This window comes from Alosa alosa, chromosome 8 (assembly GCF_017589495.1).
Source record: "Alosa alosa isolate M-15738 ecotype Scorff River chromosome 8, AALO_Geno_1.1, whole genome shotgun sequence".
NCBI lineage: Eukaryota > Metazoa > Chordata > Actinopteri > Clupeiformes > Clupeidae > Alosa > Alosa alosa.
In genome coordinates, this window is record NC_063196.1 from 27,202,142 (window position 1) to 27,221,853 (window position 19,712).

General features: G+C 45.0%; 2 protein-coding genes across 2 annotated transcripts in view; both read left to right on the top strand.

Moving 5' to 3' along the window:
* tagapb (T cell activation RhoGTPase activating protein b) overlaps positions 1 to 5,310 on the top strand; it is a 42,927-nt gene extending 37,617 nt beyond the window's left edge. The window contains exons 11-14 of the mRNA XM_048249697.1: positions 62 to 171; positions 1,337 to 1,536; positions 1,831 to 1,974; positions 2,348 to 5,310. Coding sequence (XP_048105654.1) covers positions 62 to 171; positions 1,337 to 1,536; positions 1,831 to 1,974; positions 2,348 to 3,657 — 1,764 coding nt within the window. The 3' untranslated portion in view covers positions 3,658 to 5,310. The remainder of the gene's footprint in view (positions 1 to 61; positions 172 to 1,336; positions 1,537 to 1,830; positions 1,975 to 2,347) is intronic.
* A 3,345-nt stretch (positions 5,311 to 8,655) lies between these two features.
* On the top strand, positions 8,656 to 18,793 carry rsph3 (radial spoke head 3). The gene is made up of 9 exons (XM_048250022.1): positions 8,656 to 8,907; positions 9,063 to 9,147; positions 9,514 to 9,655; positions 11,081 to 11,226; positions 12,757 to 12,960; positions 16,111 to 16,273; positions 17,653 to 17,739; positions 18,084 to 18,150; positions 18,410 to 18,793. The coding sequence occupies exons 1-8, from the start codon at positions 8,795 to 8,797 to the stop codon at positions 18,140 to 18,142; spliced, it is 999 nt and encodes a 332-aa protein (XP_048105979.1). The 5' UTR covers positions 8,656 to 8,794; the 3' UTR covers positions 18,143 to 18,150; positions 18,410 to 18,793.
* Positions 18,794 to 19,712: the final 919 nt, after the last annotated feature.

Here is a 19,712-nt window from a genome sequence, read left to right on the forward strand (position 1 = left end):
GCAACCCCTTTTCCCATAATGCATCTGACTAGTTCTGTCCCCAATTGTTGTGCCATGACAGAGCTTCCTGAAGGAGCTCCCTGGTAGTCTGCTGGTGGCTGACAGATATGACCAATGGATCAGTGCAGTGGAGAAGGAGGAGGAGGAGGAGAAACTGACAGAGATCAAGAGGTAAACACACACACACACACACACACACACACACACACACACACACACACACACACATACATCATACATACAGACACACACACACACACACACACACACACACACACACACACACACACACACACACACACACACACACACACACACACACACACACACACACACACACACACACACACACACACACACACACACACACACACACACACACACACACACACACACACACACACACACACACACACACACACACACACACACACACACACACACACACACACACACACACACACACACACACACACACACACACACACACACACACACACACACACACACACACATACACACACACACACACACACACACACACACACACACACACACACACACACACATACACACACACACACACACACACACACACATAAACACACACACACACACACACACACACACACACACACACACACACACACACACACACACATACACACACACACACACACACACAAATACACACACACACACACACACACACACAACACCACACACACACACACAACACTGCAAAACACCTGCTACCCAGTCTGAGAGCACACAGCATGCTCCTGTGATCAAATGGTATCATTTGCATGGCTAAAATTGACTCAACATACTAAATGAAGACATTTCACTGATCAAATGGTATCATTTGCATTAAACTGACTCAACATACTAAATAAGACACATGAACGTTTCTGTTTGTATTCTATGGAAAGACATGAAGGGGGAAAACAATTGGGGAAGAAGTTTTGAGCTCATTTATTTATTTATTTATTTTTTAGGGCTTTTTATGCCTTTAATTTGATAGGACAGTGGAGAATGACAGGAAGTGAGTGGGAGAGAGAGTCAGGGTGGGATCCGGAAAGGACCACGGGGCGGGAATCGAACCCGGGTCGCCGGCGTACAGTGCAGGTGCCCCAGCCAGTTGGACCACAGCTGGGGCCGAGCTCATTTATTTTGAAGTCGATTTTGAATGGGGAAGTTGGCCATTGCCCTCTGGAAGTTAGACAAGGCACTACTGCTTTTATTCACCACCTCTCTCAGGCAATTGAAAAATAAAAATAGAATGAAAAAAAATTAAAAGTGCTGTTTCTCTGCTTCCTCTCCCCTCTCTCATTAGTGTGATTCAGTCCATCCCTGAGCCCAATGCCCTCCTCCTGCGGTATCTCCTATGCGTGCTGCACCACATCAGGCAGAACTCGGACGTCAACAAGATGGACGCCAGAAACCTGGCGGTGTGCATCGCCCCCTCGCTCCTCCACAAGACCAACTGGGAGCCCGACGCAGGACATGCTTGTTCAGCCGGAGGAGGTCAAGAAGGTGAGCCTCTCCTCTCCTTTCTTGTCTTCTCCTGTCTTCTCTTCTCCTCTCCTGCCTGTGTGCCCAAGGCACATGTGTTCTTGTTCTGAGTATCTGACTGTGGTTGACAGTCACACTGAAAACCGCAGCCTTGATAAAGTTTCAGTCGAGCTGTACTTTGTTTTGTTTTGCCCTACCCGAGAGAGAGAGACAGAGAGAGAGAAGAGAGAGAGAGAAGAGAGAGGGAGAGAGAGAGAGGCGGGCATGTTTTTGAAGGTGGTTTTTTTTCCGAGTTTTCGTGGAACTGGTGCGCAGTAGGTGAAAGTATCATCCCTCTTTGTTTCCTCCAGGTGAATGGCCTGACACAGTTTCTGATCGAGAACTGCTGCAGCGTGTTTGGTGAAGGTGTTCTGACCCTGCTTGGTGATCCTGATGAGGAGGAACTGGCCGACAGCACAGGTAGATAATGCTTTGCCCCAACCAGAACACTTTAGGCAAAAAGAAAAACAAAACATGAAAACAAAAATGGTTCTAAACAGGTTGACATTGCTTTAAACCAAAACAATTCATTTTGCTGAACACTTAGACTTACTCTATTTGAGTAAGGGCCTCTTCTGACTTGAGTAAGGTGTGGGGGCTTCTTGAAGTGTGGGGGCTTTGACTAACACACTTTAAGCAACAATCAGATGTGACACAAATAAAGACCAAATCCCTGACCACATCAGTCACCAGACTAGCCCATGTTAAAGCCATTTCCTGTATGTAGGATGGCTTTGCAGTGTTTAATCTCTACCACTTGGTTTGTGACTAACAGACATGTTTGTCCACATAGATTCCATGTCTTCACATCAGCATGACTCAGCCTATGACAGCACCGACCCCGATGCCGACGGTGACGCCAGGGAAGGGTCTCCGGTTGACCGCGGGACGGCCCATCGCTGCCAAGCCGGCTGTGCGGCTGGCCACCGGGTTCAGTGCTCCATGGTGGCCTCAAGCTCCTCGGACGGCATCTTCACGCCGTTCACCAGCACCCTGAACCGCCGCTGCTCTGAGCCAGCCATCTTTCCATCCTCCGCGGTGGTGGCCGCCTGCTCGCGCTCCCTGGAGCAGGGCCTGGCACGTAGCCACGACGACTGCTCCGCCGACGCACAGGGCGACTTCCAGGGGCTGAAGAAGCAGACGTCGGACGACTCCTTCCTGCTGACCAGGCGGGCCGAGCGGCGTCTGCCGTCCTCCTCCTCGTTCGGCAAGCTGGGCGGGAGCTTGACCGCAGATCTCCTCCTGCTGCGGGCCAGCGCTGACCGCCGGGCCTCCGCGGCCTGCTCGTGCTCCTCGTCCTGTTCGCTGGAGAGCGCCGCGTCCAACGTCTCCGAGGGTTCCGTCTTCACCAGCTCGCCGCTGGCCTCCCCGACCGCCCTCAGGAGGTCCCACTCCACCAAGCACCAGGCGGCGGCGGCGGCGACGGCGACGTCCTCATCCTGCCGGTCACTGTCGGTGTCCTCCAAGGCTTCCTCTAAGCCTGACCAGCCCAAGGCGGAAGGGGAAGTCAAGCGTCGCACCCAGTCCCTGAGGGTCAAGGGCCTGGGGGGTCTGTTCCACCGGGTCAGCATGAAGCACGGCGAAGCTCTGAAGGAGCCAGCCTTCCCCTGTGGCCCCCTGCAGGAGGACTCCCAGAGCGAGGCTGAGACCCTCGAGGGCCCCAACGGCCCCGCAGAGGAAGAGCCCCCGCGTCGGCAGAGGCCCCTGTCGGCCATCGAGGTCTTCCAGCATGTGGACAGTCGGCTACCTAGCTGCCCGCCGTCGTACCAGCAGGCGCTGCTCAACTCCGCCCAGCCGGCGCCGCCGCAGTACCGCCGGGCCATGACCGTCCAGGCTGCCCGCGAGCTGGGCCGCAAGAGGCGACCCATCTCCATGAATGAATCCCTGCTCGATTTCTCCTCATCGTGCCGCGTCGGCCACCTCTCGAACTGCCTCCCGACACGGCCTGAGCTAAGCGATTCCACCGCACCCGAGCCAGCCCAGACGTTCCGAGCGAGGGCCATGTCGGAATCTGTGTCCCGGTCACGCCAAGACACTGTGGCACGGCGCTGCAGCCAACCGGTGTTTGAGGAACTTACTTATGCTAAGGAGTCTTATGTCTAAGCAGGAGTCTTATGTCTAAACATGAAGCATATGTTTAGACATAAGTATTATGTGTAAGCTTGTCACTGAACAAGGACACTATTTCTCCCTCTTTGGATGTGTACAGTGTGCCACTTTCAGGTTGAACCTTCTGAAGTAGTACTGTTTAGAGTACATATTCTATAGAGTTTAACACATTAAAGCTATTTAAATATGCTAATATAAATTCTTTATAAGGTTCCAGCCCAGAAGCTATGTATATAAGTGTGAAAGTAGGATGCAGAGTATATTTTCTTGTTAATACCTACTACTATAATATGATACTTGTCCAGTCGATATATGTCTTCAAAACTTTTTGAATGTTTATATTTGTCCTATCACCCTTGCCTTGTTACCTGTTGTTGAGTCATGTACAGCACAACTGTAAATTAGCTTAAGTACTCAAATGCCTTTTTATTAACTACAGTGTCTTCCTTCTCACTACAATAAAGCACCTTCTTTATGGCACATTTTGAGAACACAATGTGATCTTAGTTCAGCATGAGAATGAGCTGGCCACAATAGTGAGAGCGAGAAAGAGAGAGAGAGAGAGGTCAATGTTTTTAAATGTTATTTTACAAGTTAATGTGCTATTTTATTGTTCTTTATTCTTTGGCAACACTGTAGCCTATCTCAAGAGTCATGCTAATAAAGAAACATTGAATTGAGAGAGGGAGGGGTGCCAAGGCTCTGCTGTGGGGTACCTTACCCCTTTCTCAGACAGCAACTCACTGGGCCGGAGCTGGCTTTGATCAAGGCCAGATCCGCTCCTGGGTCAGTCACTCTGCGTCAGCCATCACAGACCATTCAGCTCAGTGCAGGCCTGACCGAGGCATGCTAAGTGGCTATTAGCATGTTTCGCGCGCAAGTGCCTGACCGAGGCTGTGGCCGAATGGCATGCTAACGACATTAGTGTGTTTCGCGCGCGAGCGTCCTAATGAGGAACTCAGACTGGTCTTCTGCATCCTGTGTTAGCCTCAAGTTCAGCAACTTCTCTATGCAGCGTTGCGTAACAGCGCCGAAGAGCAGGTCCTCATTGAGAACATTTTGTTCTACAGCGAGCTCAGAGATAGACAGATAGAGAGACAGACCGACAGAGAGAGAGAGGGAGGGAGAGAGAGAGAGAAAAACTGTTTCATGACCACGTGGACGGATTTGGGTTAGATGGTTTGGTAGCATTTTTTTTCTCTGGGTAGCTGCCATCTGCTTCTTTGCCCGTGTCTGTGCAGAAGAGTCTTTTCTCTGTGTGTCTCTGTCTCTGTATCAAGTGCCAACCGCTACCAGTATTAACAGTGCTTAGTGGTTGAGAGGAATCTGGCCTTGAGATCTTTCAACAGGAGATATTCCATTCACTGTCGAAAGACTGGATAAGGTGGCTTCAAGCACACATGATGAAAAACTGAAAGTGAGTTGTTTTTAGGGGTCTTCTACAGAGATGAATCAAAGGTGTTGAAATAAATCAGACACAATGTGAGACACACCAGCTCTGCAGCTCAGTGAAATTATATTTCTCTTTATTGATGTGCAGTGAGATACCAATGTGTGTAGCTCTGAAAATATTGCACACCACTCTCTTGTGTTTTTTTTTCATTGCCAACTGGTCTGAATATGAATACAAACAATGAAGAAAACATATATACTCAGATTTAAGCTTTTACATTTTTCTTTTTTTCACTTGGCTATGGGGATGCCACATTTACACCCGTCTAATATTCCTGGCTTCCCTATTGATATAATAAAAAGGAAAAGGTTGCAATCTGAGTGTGGACACTTCTTCTTAATTACCACTGTGTTAAGGTCAAAAAAGGACTGAAGCCCCAAACAAGGTCAGCAGGGGTCAGCAATAATGGCCATTGTGGATCAATGAAATGGTGTAAGTGCCTTATGTCCATACGTTGTGAGTTCCACACTTTGCCCAATAGTCTTTTTTGTTTCGCTTATTGCCAACTGAAACCAAGGGATAGACTGCTTAAAAAACCTATTGAGTCTCTTTATCCTCCTGGTAGATCTATGCCTGCATAACCACACACGCGCATGAGAAAAAAAAGTTTACTTGCCACATTGTCTGTTTTCAAAAACAATGTTTTGGCCTGCACAACCACACACCACACACACATACAGAGAGAGAGAGAGAGAGAGAGAAATGCACACATGCAAGCTCACTTGCCACATTGTCTTGTATCAAAACCAATGTTTGGGGGCACGCTATTACATAATGCTTCTTTGGCTAGAGCACTTGAATGAGTAACTGGCTTGTATGGATGGATGGATGCCCTCTTTGTTACATAATATAATAGACATCCATTTCACAGTCCAGCCAGTGTTCACTTGAAACCACAGTAATGAGGAATAACATGCAAATGTGGAATATTTCACCCACCTATTAATGCCCTATCGTGAATAAATACTCATTGACAGTCAACACAGTCGGACTACTTGTAAACAAAGCCAGAGTTTGAGAACCAATAACAACTAGAGTAGGGGTTCCTTTGTAATACTGCAACACTTGTTGGTGCACATGAGTGACCCATCAATCACTCCTTTGCAATAGGATTCAAAAGACCCTCGAATGCAGTTTCAGAAATAACCATTACGTAGTTTTAAATAAGGCAACCCACTGTCCCACAGAAAGCTCTCATTTAGATGTTTGTGTTTGTTTTGAAGCATTGGACTGCCCCTGTGGACCAAAGGTTATCGATGTAGTCCTTGCAGGCTTGCGAGACACTCTTGCATAACTGGATGGAGATTTTGCCTTGTTTGATGGTCTTTGGTGCCAACACCACACTCACTCCACAATGACCACTGAAATTCCGTTCCACCCCACAGTCCACAGTTAATCTCTTAAATATAAGCAGAGACCGTTACAATTTAGAGCTGGCATTTACATAGATTAGTTGTCCCCTCATGTGATTTCACTATTCACCTAAATTAACAGACAGGAACAAAATTAGTTTTATGAACAGATTTGTCCCACACATGGGAATACCCCTCAATTCTAGCACACATTAGGCTCGCTTCTTTCAAACTCAGGCTGTGGAGGATGGAGGCCTGTGTATGATGGTTAAACACAATTCTGCAGTGAGCCCACACAGACTGATCTCTGAATTTTGCCTCCATTCCAATTTGGAAACATATTCTCAATACACCTAGACTCAGACTACAGCCAACATTATCACACTAAATTCCTGCTAGTATCCTTTCGGCATTTAGACTGGTGAGAGGAGCACATCAAGTTCTTGATTTGGCTCAGTCTACAAAAACAGTGGATTGTAACAAGCCCCATATTGTTACCTGCATTTCTTTTTTAAGCATATTTTTTGGGGGTTTTGCCTTTATTATGATAGGACAGTGAAGACAGACAGGAAGTGAATGGGAGAGAGAGATGGGGTGGGATCGGGACAAGACCGCAGGTCGGACTCGAACCTGGGTCCCCGTAGGCACTTGGACCCATGTATGGTACGGACACTGTAGCCTGCTGCGCCACAGCGCCCCCCGCATTTCTAACCACAAGTAAGTGCTTGTATAACCTCAGCATGACACATATTACAATGCAAGGGGAAGTCAGTTGGAAAAGTGAAGTGAGATATAACCATGGTGTGTCTGGCCACCTGACCAGACTTTGTTGTGCAAGTTCTATCTGCCCTCCCCTTTGTTCTTCTCTGTGCCCTCCAGAAACGTCAATATTTATGTATTTATTAATTGCACATGTTCCATAACATTAAAAACAAAACTTGTTTTTGAACAATTGAGAGAAGTTTTTTCAGAATTTGTGTAAAATAATCTTGCAGTTATCAAGAAATTAAATTGATGTAAAATACTTGGAATCATTGATTAATTAATTGTTTACACTGTCTTTTTTCCCATGTTAGTCCTGAATTGTGCATAATACGACTTGATGCCTTGATGATGAAGTGGGAGAATACAGCATGTATGCTCACTATCAATGAAGCTGGAATTCAGCCTTTACCCCGACATAGAGCTGCTTCCTCTGCCCTTTTCTACACCTTTGAAGAATGTAGACGATGCGGAAAAAGTCTCCAGTATTCTATTTCCTTTGTACAACCTGTAGTGCTCATAGCTGTCTGCCTCTCTCTTTGTAAAGGCCTAACATGCAAGTGATGATTATCGCCTATAGAACATCAGCAAGGCTTCACTGTGATTAAACAGTTGGAGAGCAGGCGGGTCTTTGCTCCTGTGTGTTAAGCAGTTTTAAGCTTTGAAACCACATTGACTTCCTGGTCGTGCAATTTGTTTGTGTGCGGTTTATGGGTGTCTGAGCTGCCATTAAGGGGGGAAAAAGTCAAGATTGGGGCTGGTATGCACTTTGTGTTCTGTACACAATGTTCAGCAACAGCAAGCACACATTATGTTTATTGGAATTTGTGTAGGTCTATGCTTTATTTATTAGGCTACTTCTGTAAATTCATTAGGCCCATGTCTAATTCAAAAATTATACTTAATGCTAGATGAGGCTATCCAATTCTGACACATTGCCAAAGTTCCATTTATGTTCAAAATGTCCCATTTACCATTTCATAGTTTTCACCTTTCTTCTTTCTTTGGTAATGGAATGATGGAATGGAACAACAACAACCATTTGCTGATTAGAAAGAAGGCTTCTAAGCCTAGCCTAGGTTAGGCTAAATCCATAGCCTAGGTTAGGCTAAATCCATAGGCTAGGTTAGGCTAAATCCATAGGTTAGGCCTACATTTATGGGATTCAAATATATCCATATCCATCCTCAGTTTGGCCTGGAAGATGGGTGTGCTTGCATTAACAGTTGTTTTCCTTTTTCAAGGTTGCACTTTTCACATGTTAAATTAGATTAAATTGTAAATAATCGACCTACCGTATAGAATATAGAATAGCCTAAAATTGCATACAAAAGCATTAGATGCATGTTAGACACATGTAATGCTGGTAAAATGCCTTCACGAGAAAAGCAGGAAGCGGTCATAGCAGGCCCATAGTTACTGTTGCTAGGGCACATATCAACATCAACAACTCCTGCAGACGAAGCGAATTTAGCCTACCTAGCTAGCTAGGGCTGTCAAATCAAACAGCCTGAGTTTACATGTTATTTCAGTTTATTTACTTGCCATTTTAAAGCAGAACGACATGACTTCGGTTTTACAGCCCCATAAGGGGGCTCCAAATGGAACATACACTTTTTCCAGTCGTCCCCGGCCAGTGCAAAATCGGTCCAAGTACAGGGAACGTGCTGCTGATCAGTAAGTTAAGTTTAAGTTCAAAAATGTGGAAAATGACGGTAGATTAAATCCATATTAATAGTAATCAGCATGGTAGACGAGACGTTAACATTGTCAGTAACGTTTGAAATAATATTTTTTGTTGTGTATAATAATTACTCGGTTATGTGATGCAGAGATGACGGACCATCTTTTGGAAACATTATGTACGATCGAAGGGTGGTGAGAGGAAATACATATGCCCAGCATGTTCTACCAACGGTTTGTACACGCATTTCTTAATCTTATATAACTTCCATTAAGTTGAAGCATCTGACAGCAAAATGACCCACGACACACCAGCTGTCATTATTTATCATTTTCATTCGTGTTCTTGTAAGAAGAATGACAGTTGCCATCCCAACATACCAATTATTTGACCAGACAAATAATTGTTTTCTTTTACTTTAACAGAAATCTTTACCTAAATTGATATGTGCAGGAATTTTATTTTAGATGGTGTGTGTCACACGGCAAGCAAGGCATTCATTCAAGGCATCTTGTTAGGCAAAGGGTTGCATTTTAAACGCCAAACGTGGATTATCTTTGTTCTTCGGACTTAATCATGTGAAAATCATGTCCATCCAGACTGCCCAGCCAGACCCCGTGGAGATCCAGAGGCAGCAGGAAGCACGTAGGAGAGCTCTGGCTCGCAAACGGGCCAAAGAGCACTTCCGACCCAGAACCCCTGAGCCCCTGGAGGGAAGAAAGCACATGGATGTCCAGACAGGTATCATCGGGTGCTTTTGAAACACATCAGAATGCATTCAGAGACAGATAGGTGGCAGGGAGAGAAAACAGGGGGTGGTGTCTATCAACATAAACATTCCATTGTGGGTTGGGACTGGATGAGTGTATAAATATATACTCTTTTGATCCCATGAGGGAAATTTGGTGTGCATTTATCCCAATCGGTGAATTAGTGAAACACACAGTGAACACACGGTGAGGTGAAGTACACACTAATCCCGACGCAGTGAGCTGCCTGCTACAGCGGTGCTCAGGGAGCAGTGTGGGGTTAGGTGCCTTGCTCAAGGGCACTTCAGCCGTTACTACTGGTCAGGGTTCAAACCGGCAACCCTCCGGTTACAAGTCCGAAGCGCTAACCAGTAGGCCATGGCTGCCCCAGTGCAAGTCTTGCAGATCCATATACAGCTCCTCATCCCACTCTATCCTATCGCACCCATTAGTCATGCCCTGTGTGTTCCTTTGGCACACAGTTAAACTTAGTGCTCTCTACTCTCCACTTTGTCCTGTACTCCTGTACTGTACTCCCATCGCTGGGCTGCTGAACCATAACATAAGGTACTTAGTCAGTGCCATTAGTCAAGGGCCCCATTATCACTGAGCACATGCAGTTCCAGAGAGCTCTTGCAGAAGTGTTTGCTGAACGTGCTCTCCTCCGCTCTGCTCTATTTACTTGTGATTGCATAATTGGAAGCAACTTACCAGGCCTGAAGCGCAAAAATGCAATCAACCCTGTGAGAAAAAAGGTATTTGCTAAGTATTTGCTCAATAATTGCTCACTAATGCCTACAAATTGAAATTCCAAATATTAGAATTATAAAGACTATACATTTTGTACCCAAATACCTGACATGCCTTCTATCTGGACCTCCCTACTGCTCTTGGCTAATGATTTCTGGGTAGTGTCTTATGACTGTGCCCAAAGACCTAAAGCACATTTAATGATGGTCCTTTAGTCATCAAATTTATTGAGCCTCCTCCTTGTTGGGTCCTGACCCCATGTACCGACTTTAGTTTGTATATGTCAAAGCGTTGCTTTTTTATTTTTTATTCTTTTTTCATGTTCATTAATATTATTACAAGGGCCATCTATTGTTATCATTGAGATTATAAGTTTGTTTTTTTCTTTACCTAGCCTATTATATATTATTATTATTATTATTAGTAGTAGTAGTAGTAGTAGTTTTATTTATTTATTATTATTATTATTATTATTATTATTATTAGTAGTAGTAGTAGTAGTAGTAGTAGTAGTAGTAGTAGTAGTATTATTAGTATTATTAGTATTTTATGTAAAGCACTTTGGTGCAATGCTGTTGCTTTTAAAATGTGCTATACAAATAAATTGACTTGACTTGACTTTATAGCCAGTGCACGTTTGGTTGTAACATTTGGGGTGTGTCTGTAGAACTGTACCTAGAGGAGCTGAGTGACCAAGTCGAGGACTTCAGTGTGGAGTGCCAGACGGACGCCTTCCTGGATAAGCCGGCCACGCCTCTTTTCATCCCAGCCAAGACGGGCAAGGACGTGGCCACACAGATCGCAGAGGGGGAGGTGTGTGGTAGAAGCACTCAAGCCTTACTGTTTGTGGGCTGGGCTGGTGTTTTTGTTTATGTGACTTAAGCTCCGTAACTCAGGCTTGTGGAGACAGCAATTACAGGGAGAATCAAAAAGATATTATTATTTTTAATGCGGCACCATTTTAGTTAGGAGCCCTGACGTATCTCTCCTTTGGATGCACATGACAGTGACAATGATGCTTTGGAATGGTTTCAGGAACACCATTTACAACCTTATAGCAAGCATGCAGAATTGTCTATCAAAAGTTTGATGAGTGGTCTTCTCTGAGACGCCTGAAACATTATTACATTAGTATATTTCCCTTATGTCTCTACCATCTGCATGTATTTTACATGTGTGTGTGTGTGTGTGTGTATGTGTGTGTGTGTGTGTGTGTGTGTGTCTGTGTGTGTACGTGCATTTTCATTATGCATCAGTTGTTTTGACTTTGGCACAGTTCTCACATCTACCCTTTGGTATTGGTAGGTGGTAGTGTAGGTACTTTCCCTGACCACTAGATGTCATAGCAGAGCAGGGAGTGTAGAAACACCAACGTGTGGAATTATTTTGCTTTAATTTAAAAAAAAATAACTAGATTTTAACAAGAAAGGTGCCAACATGTTGCATGGTGAATATAAACTGCCCTTCTTCAGCAAGGTTCTGAGAGTAGCCACCACTTAACATTCACCTCAGCACTAGTGGCCTTAATTCTCAAGATGGGCAACACCCACAGACATCACATCATTTGTATTCTTACACTGTTCTCTAGAACCAGCCATCCCTAGCCACCCCCACCCCCCAAAAAAGTTGCCAAGTGGCTATGACCTCCTGTGTGGGAGCGTGTTGCAGCTGGGGTGCTGTACGATGCCCAGATCATATTGAATTCTGTCATGCTGGGGTTGTGCAAATAGGTGCGCAGTACCTGTGGATCTGCTGCGTGTTGTGAGCATGAATGAACATGAGTCATCAGGTAGACAGACGCAACGTTTCCTCGTTAGTTTCACATCTGTGGTCACTTTTACGAAGGTAGCTCTCTAGAAAATGCTGCAATCAGACGTCTGTAAATTTGCAGGAAATGACCTACGCCAACAAGACCATGAGTTTCACAAGTCTAATTCCATGCACTCTTGTCAGATTCAGTAGACTGCTTCGCCTCTGCCCAGTCCTCTTGTTGTCTGTCCTGTGTGTGTGTATTAAAATAAAAACCTTCATTGTTTGTCCACAGTCCTTGTTCTGTAAACAGGAAACCTAGAGGCTTGGACTGAGCCATAAACTGTACAAGTCAATCAACCCTCAACGGGACCTGTTGAGTTCACATGCTCAATTATCTGCCTTTTGCAAGAATTATGCATTGGTGGATGTCGACTATTTTGTTGTGTGTGTGTGTGTGTGTGTGTTTGTGTGTGTGTGTGTGTGTAGTTATGCATATCTGTTTCAGTGATTATTTTTCCATTCATTTTTGGAAGTACTCAACGCTTGATACGGATGATGTCTCTCTCTCTTCCCTCGTCCCCTGGTGCGCAGCTGTTCGACTTTGACGTGGAGGTGCGTCCGCTGTTGGAGGTGCTGGTGGGCAAGACCATGGAGCAGTCGCTGCTGGAGGTGAGGGAGGAGGAGGAGTTAGCCAGTCTGCGGGCGCAGCAGCGCGCCTTCCAGGAGCTGCGCAACGCCGAACTGGTGGAGGTGCAGCGGCTGGAGGAGCAAGAGCGACGCCACCGGGAGGAGAAGGTGAGCCGGGGAGGGAGGAGGTCAGGGTCACGGCTCCCACACACAGTTGCGTGCGTTGCAGTGCTGGAGACACATCCCGTTTACTTTATATGGGCTTACGTCATCCATTGCCGAACTGAATTGTGGGTCCGTTGCGTTGCGTCACGCCGTCACTCGCTTTGAGAAGTTCAACTTTTGCTGCACCGACGGACGGCACCAGCCAATCAAATTACGAACGAGCGAACAACAGACGGCACCAGCCAATCAAATTACGGTTATACCTTAAGTCATTTGCATAGCTACTGTCGGGAACACTCACTGGCATGCGTTGACAGAACGCAACTATGTGTGGAAGCCGTCAGGGTCAGGGTAACGGTACAGATCCACTTGCACTTCACTTCATTTTGTCGTGTGTCGCAAATGAATCCGTTGAACGCGAGGTGACTCTCCAATGAAAGGACGAGATTGTAGGTCCTTTGTTCTACCACAACGGTGCCTGTCAAACTTTGGTTCCGCTTACAAGACAAATAATGTTTTAACGATCTTCCATGACCACCTAGTAGTCCATAAAATAAACGAAACTAGGATTTGGATGAATATATTGACTGTTGGTGTTTCTGGTGAGGATTTGAGATTGCATTGAGTAGTTTAAATAAAACAAGATTTCGAAATGGCTTGCATAGTTTGTTTAGGCTATTAATGTGTTGTATACTGTTAAGTACATGCCCAAAATTGTGGTCCATTTGTGGAAAAACACTTAAGATACATTAAAACAAACTGAATATGAGCTGGTAACTGACATTTTAAACAAAACGGCCACACACGACTGAACGAGGGGAGGCAGCGCGACCCCATGCGTATGTCGCGTTGTGCAAGTGGATCGGTACCGTTAGGATGCTTTGGACACTCCGAGAGTGCGGCACTGATTAAACACATGATACATCTGAATTTACGAACGGTTAAGTGTCGCTCGGAGCCCTCATAGTGGCAATAGAACGCACCATATATTAGCTTTAGTTAGACTTAAGACTTTGCACTTTGTCCACCTTTTAAATGAGGGCCCTTACTGTACGTACACACCGCCGCCGACTTAAGCTGCAAAAGAAGCTCTGGCCACCCTGTCAAGGACGCTTGTCAAAGAGTACGGGGAAGCTTTGGACGCTTTGGCCGCTCTGACGTGGCAGCATTCTACGTTGCTTGTCGTTTGCCGCTGAACCGCGTCATAGCTCATTAGCATAAAGTTGACAAAATTTCACGTTTCTGCTTGACGCTCAAGTCGCTCAAGACGCCCAAAAGGCGACGCCGACGGATTTGCCCCTTCTTGCAGCTTAGAGAAGCCAGCTTCCATTGAAAATGAATGACTTCCTGTATCTTTTGTAGCTCAAGTCGGCGGTGGTCTGTACGTACAGTTAGCATGTCTTTCCTCACTAGGAAATTCTATTGGTTGTCACCCATAACTTTCAGTTTAATGGGGGCGATGTGGGAAAGCACAGACAGAAGGAGAGACAGACATAAAGAGTTTTGGGAATGAATTGAGTGTACACTAGACTGGTGCGCTTGGGAATGAATTGAGTGTACACTAGACTGGTGCGCTTGGGAATGAATTGAGTGTACACTCGACTGGTGCGCTTGGGAATGAATTGAGTGTACACTAGACTGCTGCACTTGGGAATGAATTGAGTGTACACTAGACTAGTGCACTTGGGAATGAATTGAGTGTACACCTCATAGCTGAAGAAATGTAGCAAAATCAATGTATAAGCCGCGGCTAATAGTTGGGAATTTACGGTACTACTTCGGGGCTACTTGCATAAAAAGCTCTCATTGCGGCCGTTTTTTTTTCCCGGTGGAGCGTAAACTGTGTTGTAACGGCATCTCCTGTTATATTCTGCTCCTAACATCTTCACTATGACACTTGAACATTTTGTTTGCCCAATAATAACAATTTTAACTTGCATAAATCTTTCTTTATCATAATGTGCTGACTTACTAAGTGCAACACCCAGCCGGGTCCGTGTAGACACTAATTACATTAACAATAGCGGCAGGTTCCAACACACCTGGCTCCACCGGAAACAAACAAGCCGTAGGTGCAAAGAGCCTATTCAGCATAATTCCATAAAAGGCTGGATATCCATATTGATATGCAATGACATAGGTAGAACCATGTAAACGTTAATGTTTGAGGAACCTTGTCCATCATGATCATCTTCACAGACTCACAGAATTTTTATCATATCAGATGTCCACTTAACTCTTCATCAGTTATATCACTTTCTATGAATCAGTTATATCACTTACTATGAATCAGTCCCTCCTCCATATGAATGACATTTGCTTGCTTTAATTTGCCTTCTGCCTTTATATACAAATGGACTCATAAAACACGTTGTAATTACACATAGACAGGGAATGATGGATGGAGAAGGATGGAGATCTGAGACGACCCATATAATTGAGGACATTATCACCAGAGTACTTGGAACTTGTACGGAGGGCTGTGAACCTGTGAAAGAGCAAATGCGTCACGTTTACGTCATATACTTTAACAACATTTGGTGTCATTGTTTTATATAGTAATAAATACATCCTGTAGATGTCATTTGTCTTGGCACAAAATGGATGTAAGGCCTACTACTGTATGTTCTCTGCAGTCAGGGGAAGCTCCTGTTTTGTTGCTTACCCCAAGCTATGCTGTTGTGTCCATAGAAAATTAACATTTTGTAAAATGTTTGGGAAGGTCGGAAAATATTGGTCTTTTTCAGTGGGCCCCAGGGACTCTCTTCAGTGGGCCCCAGGGACTCTCTCATACACATCATGCTCATACTGTATCTGACTTATACCTGACAAATCTAATTTTGCATTCATTTATTTTCTTTTTCCCCCCATCTTACTTTGTTTTTTCTTTTGGCTTTTATGCCTTTTTATTGCGACAGGATAGTGGAGAATGACAGGAAGTGAGTGGGAGAGAGAGTCGGGGTGGGATCCGGAAAGGACCACGGGGCGGGAATCGAGGTGCAGGTGCCCCAGCCAGTTGCGCCACAGCTGGGGCCCATCTTACTTTGTTAATGTTTTTTTAATGTCCATTAATGTCTGTCTTGGTGTCTTTGTCTGACATTCATTGTTTGTCCATCCGTCCACTCATGTGTGCCGTGCATGTGTGACGTCCAGGAACGGCGCCTGCGTCAGCAGAGAGAGGTGCTGGAACGCGAACGCGAGACGGCCGACAAGATCGCAGCGCGGGCCTTCGCCCAGCAGTATCTGGCCGACCTGCTGCCCTCCGTCTTCAGCTCCCTCCGAGACCACGGCTACTTCTACGACCCTGTGGAGAGAGGTCAGTCTAATGCAGGTGCTATGCTCCTCTGTGGAGAGAGGTCAGTCTAATGCAGGTGCTATGCTCCTCTGTGGAGAGAGGTCAGTCTAATGCAGGTGCTATGCTCCTCTGTGGAGGGAGGTCAGTCTAATGCAGGTGCTATGCTCCTCTGTGGAGAGAGGTCAGTCTAATGCATGTGCTATGCTCCTCTGTGGAGAGAGGTCAGTCTAATGCATGTGCTATGCTCCTCTGTGGAGAGAGGTCAGTCTAATGCATGTGCTATATGTTCCTCTGTGGAGAGAGACTGTGGAGAGAGGTCAGTCTAATGCAGGTGCTATGCTCCTCTGTGGAGAGAGGTCAGTCTAATGCATGTGCTATGCTCCTCTGTGGAGAGAGGTCAGTCTAATGCATGTGCTATGCTCCTCTGTGGAGAGAGGTCAGTCTAATGCATGTGCTATGCTCCTCTGTGGAGAGAGGTCAGTCTAATGCATGTGCTATGCTCCTCTGTGGAGAGAGGTCAGTCTAATGCATGTGCTATGCTCCTCTGTGCAGAGAGGTCAGTCTAATGCATTTGCTATGCTCCTCTGTGGAGAGAGGTCAGTCTAATGCATGTGCTATGCTCCTCTGTGGAAAGAGGTCAGTCTAATGCATGTGCTATATGTTCCTCTGTGGAGAGAGACTGTGGAGAGAGGTCAGTCTAATGCATGTGCTATGTTCCTCTGTGGAGAGAGGTCAGTCTAATGCATGTGCTATGCTCCTCTTTGGAGGGAAGTCAGTCTAATGCATGTGCTCTGTGTACATTTGCACGCATCGAAGATTGCGCGTGGTCCCAATTGTTGGGAAGCACGCAACACCCCCCGCATGACACGTTGATGATCCCCTCCAAGTCAGACCATAGGGCAGTCTGGTGTTTCGATGTGTGCATGATGTCTGCTCACGGAGGACATTTACTGCACTCTCCTGCTTATGTAGTGGTCATGAACAGCTTCATTTAGTTAAGCATGTAGTTAATGTTTGTTTAGTACTCAGCATAAAGTACCAGATCATAGATACCTTAAATTTTTAGATATTGGTCAAGACTGGCATCTGACGCTCAACACAAATATCTGATGCATACAAAGCTGATGTTGTACCCCTATTGCACCCAGATTATATGCAATGTGCTTTAGGCCAAATTTACCTGCAATGCAAAAAAAAATATTCTCAGGAACTCTATAGGAACTGGATCTTTGAAATAATAACAGATAGTAAGATATTTAAGTGCCATGGTTGTATCTATCTAATCTAATGGCCCAAAATATGTTTGCATTGTTATTAAATACTTATATGATCAAGGATCAATTCTTGACCCAAGCATTGTACATTCTTCTTTAATTATGTTACCTCTTGTGCTCCTGTAGATCTGGAGACGAGCTTCTTCCCATGGCTGATGACCGGAGTCTCCGAAGCCTTGGAGAAACGCAACGCGGCTAGAACTGTTCTGGACAGTAAGTACCATGACTCTATGTCCCCGTTCAGCTGGCACAGAGGTCCTAACAGATTTGTGGAACAGCTACTGTACGTCAGAATGAGACAGCATTGCTGCCTAGGTGCCCCTGATCTCTCAAGGGTCCATTCGTTTTAGCTATGAGCTTAGCCCCCTCTAGTGGTCTGGTAACGAAAAAGTGTAAACAACTCTTATCACCACCACATCCTGGCGGAGGATCTTTACTGTGTGGGATTCTTCACACTACTTCCTGATATTGGTAAAGAACATAAAACTGCTTTGATCATGTATGTGTTGTTATGTCATTGACGGATTTATCACCTGCCTCCTCTCTTGTCCCCCTAGTGCTAATCAGAGATGTTGCAGAGCAGAGACTGAAACTCTATCAGCCCCTGATGGAGTAACCACCAGTGTGAGTATGAAGAGGCAGAGGCGCAATACACAAGTACAAATGACTGCAATAAAGAAACATAGGCCTACCACTCACTTAATCTACTTCCACTCACTGACTCTTATGGAGGCCTATCATTCTGTAGAAAAACTTCACTAACGACTCAGAGGCAAAGTATCTGTCAACCTGTCACATGTAATGAACTGCACGTAGTAAACTTCTTTCCAGAGATTTGAAGCCATAGGCTGGTCAAAGTGACTTATGCATCTTGTCTTTACAGGAGATGAGCAGAAGGGGGCAATGCTGCGCTGATGGGAAAACAGTCTGAAGATTTTTCATGAATGGCACTATATGATTATTAAACGTTTTGAATTCATGCCAGATATTTTGTGACAACATTATAATTGCACAACTCATGTGAATGTAAAAGTGTAGTAAACTTGATTTGGTTTCAACACAAGTTTTGTCATCGGTTTAAATGTGGACGTTTGTGTGTAGGCAAAGTGGTAGCTATATTTATTTTGTATTATCAGTTTATTTATTGATTGATGTTTAGTGGGAAACAAAAAAGGAGTTCATTTTACTTGTCTCTGACGTTCGACGTTGACATCCACTGACTCTGTTCTGTAATTCAAAGACGAAGATACCAGTGTGCTAGAGAAAAGTGTCATTTTAATTGTTGATTATTATGGAAGTATCCCACAGAATATACATTTTCGTGATTAAAATCTGTAGTTTAATCTTTGGTGCTGCACTTCCACCCTATTTTGTTATGACAACAAGTTGGTTTTGGTCGTTGTGTGTGTAAAGGGTGCGTATAGGGCATTTGTTTATCGCTTTGTATTATTTAATCATTTATATCACACGTATGTTACTGTTTGCCTTCTTTTGCGCGTAGCCTACCACGTCGCAGGCAGGGTTTGGCTAACTTTGGAACCTGTTGCGCGCAGGTTAGCTCCGCGCCTGTTGAAAAGTAGAGTACTGCTCGGATATATACGGCTCTATTTTAATCCTGTTCGACCATTGGTTGTTGCACAGTTGTGAAACCGCCCAACCTGTTCCTCACTTCGCTTCCGAGTGTGCGCTGTTTCGGGGTGTGGAGGGAACGCCACCGATGCGCGACTGTACAGTCAGAAAGCTCAGAGAAAGAGAAACGAGCCACTGAAAATGGCTACGGGCAACACGAAAAAAATAATACTGCCACAATAAAAAAAAAATATGTATAAATATTTGTCCATATTTGTCCAAAGCACATTTTATGGAGATTTATTTAACTCCTCTATTTTAGTTTCTTGGTTGGTTGAACACTTTCCAAGAATCAGTGGTGCACTTCACCACAGCAAAACACCTCTGAAAACACCAGAGATAGGGGATGGGATGGAGTGGATGACAACCAGTCCTGGTAAAATACAGACCCATATCTGCCTTGCTGAAAGACAATGACAAAGTGTAATGTAATTCCATGAACAGCAATGGAGGAGAGGATCAATATATGTTTGGTCACAACTGTGACTAGTCTGAGACTGAGATAGGCTATTATAAAAGATAAACCCATATGGCTTTTCTTAGATCTATGACAGTTT

Bases quoted from the DNA above. Each gene is read 5' to 3' on its own strand.
- rsph3 (XM_048250022.1), top strand. From the start codon at position 8,795: ATGACTTCGGTTTTACAGCCCCATAAGGGGGCTCCAAATGGAACATAC. The intron at 8,908-9,062 runs GTAAGTTAAGTT...TATGTGATGCAG, and splicing joins AGGGAACGTGCTGCTGATCA to AGATGACGGACCATCTTTTG. The intron at 9,148-9,513 runs GTTTGTACACGC...ATGTCCATCCAG, and splicing joins CCCAGCATGTTCTACCAACG to ACTGCCCAGCCAGACCCCGT.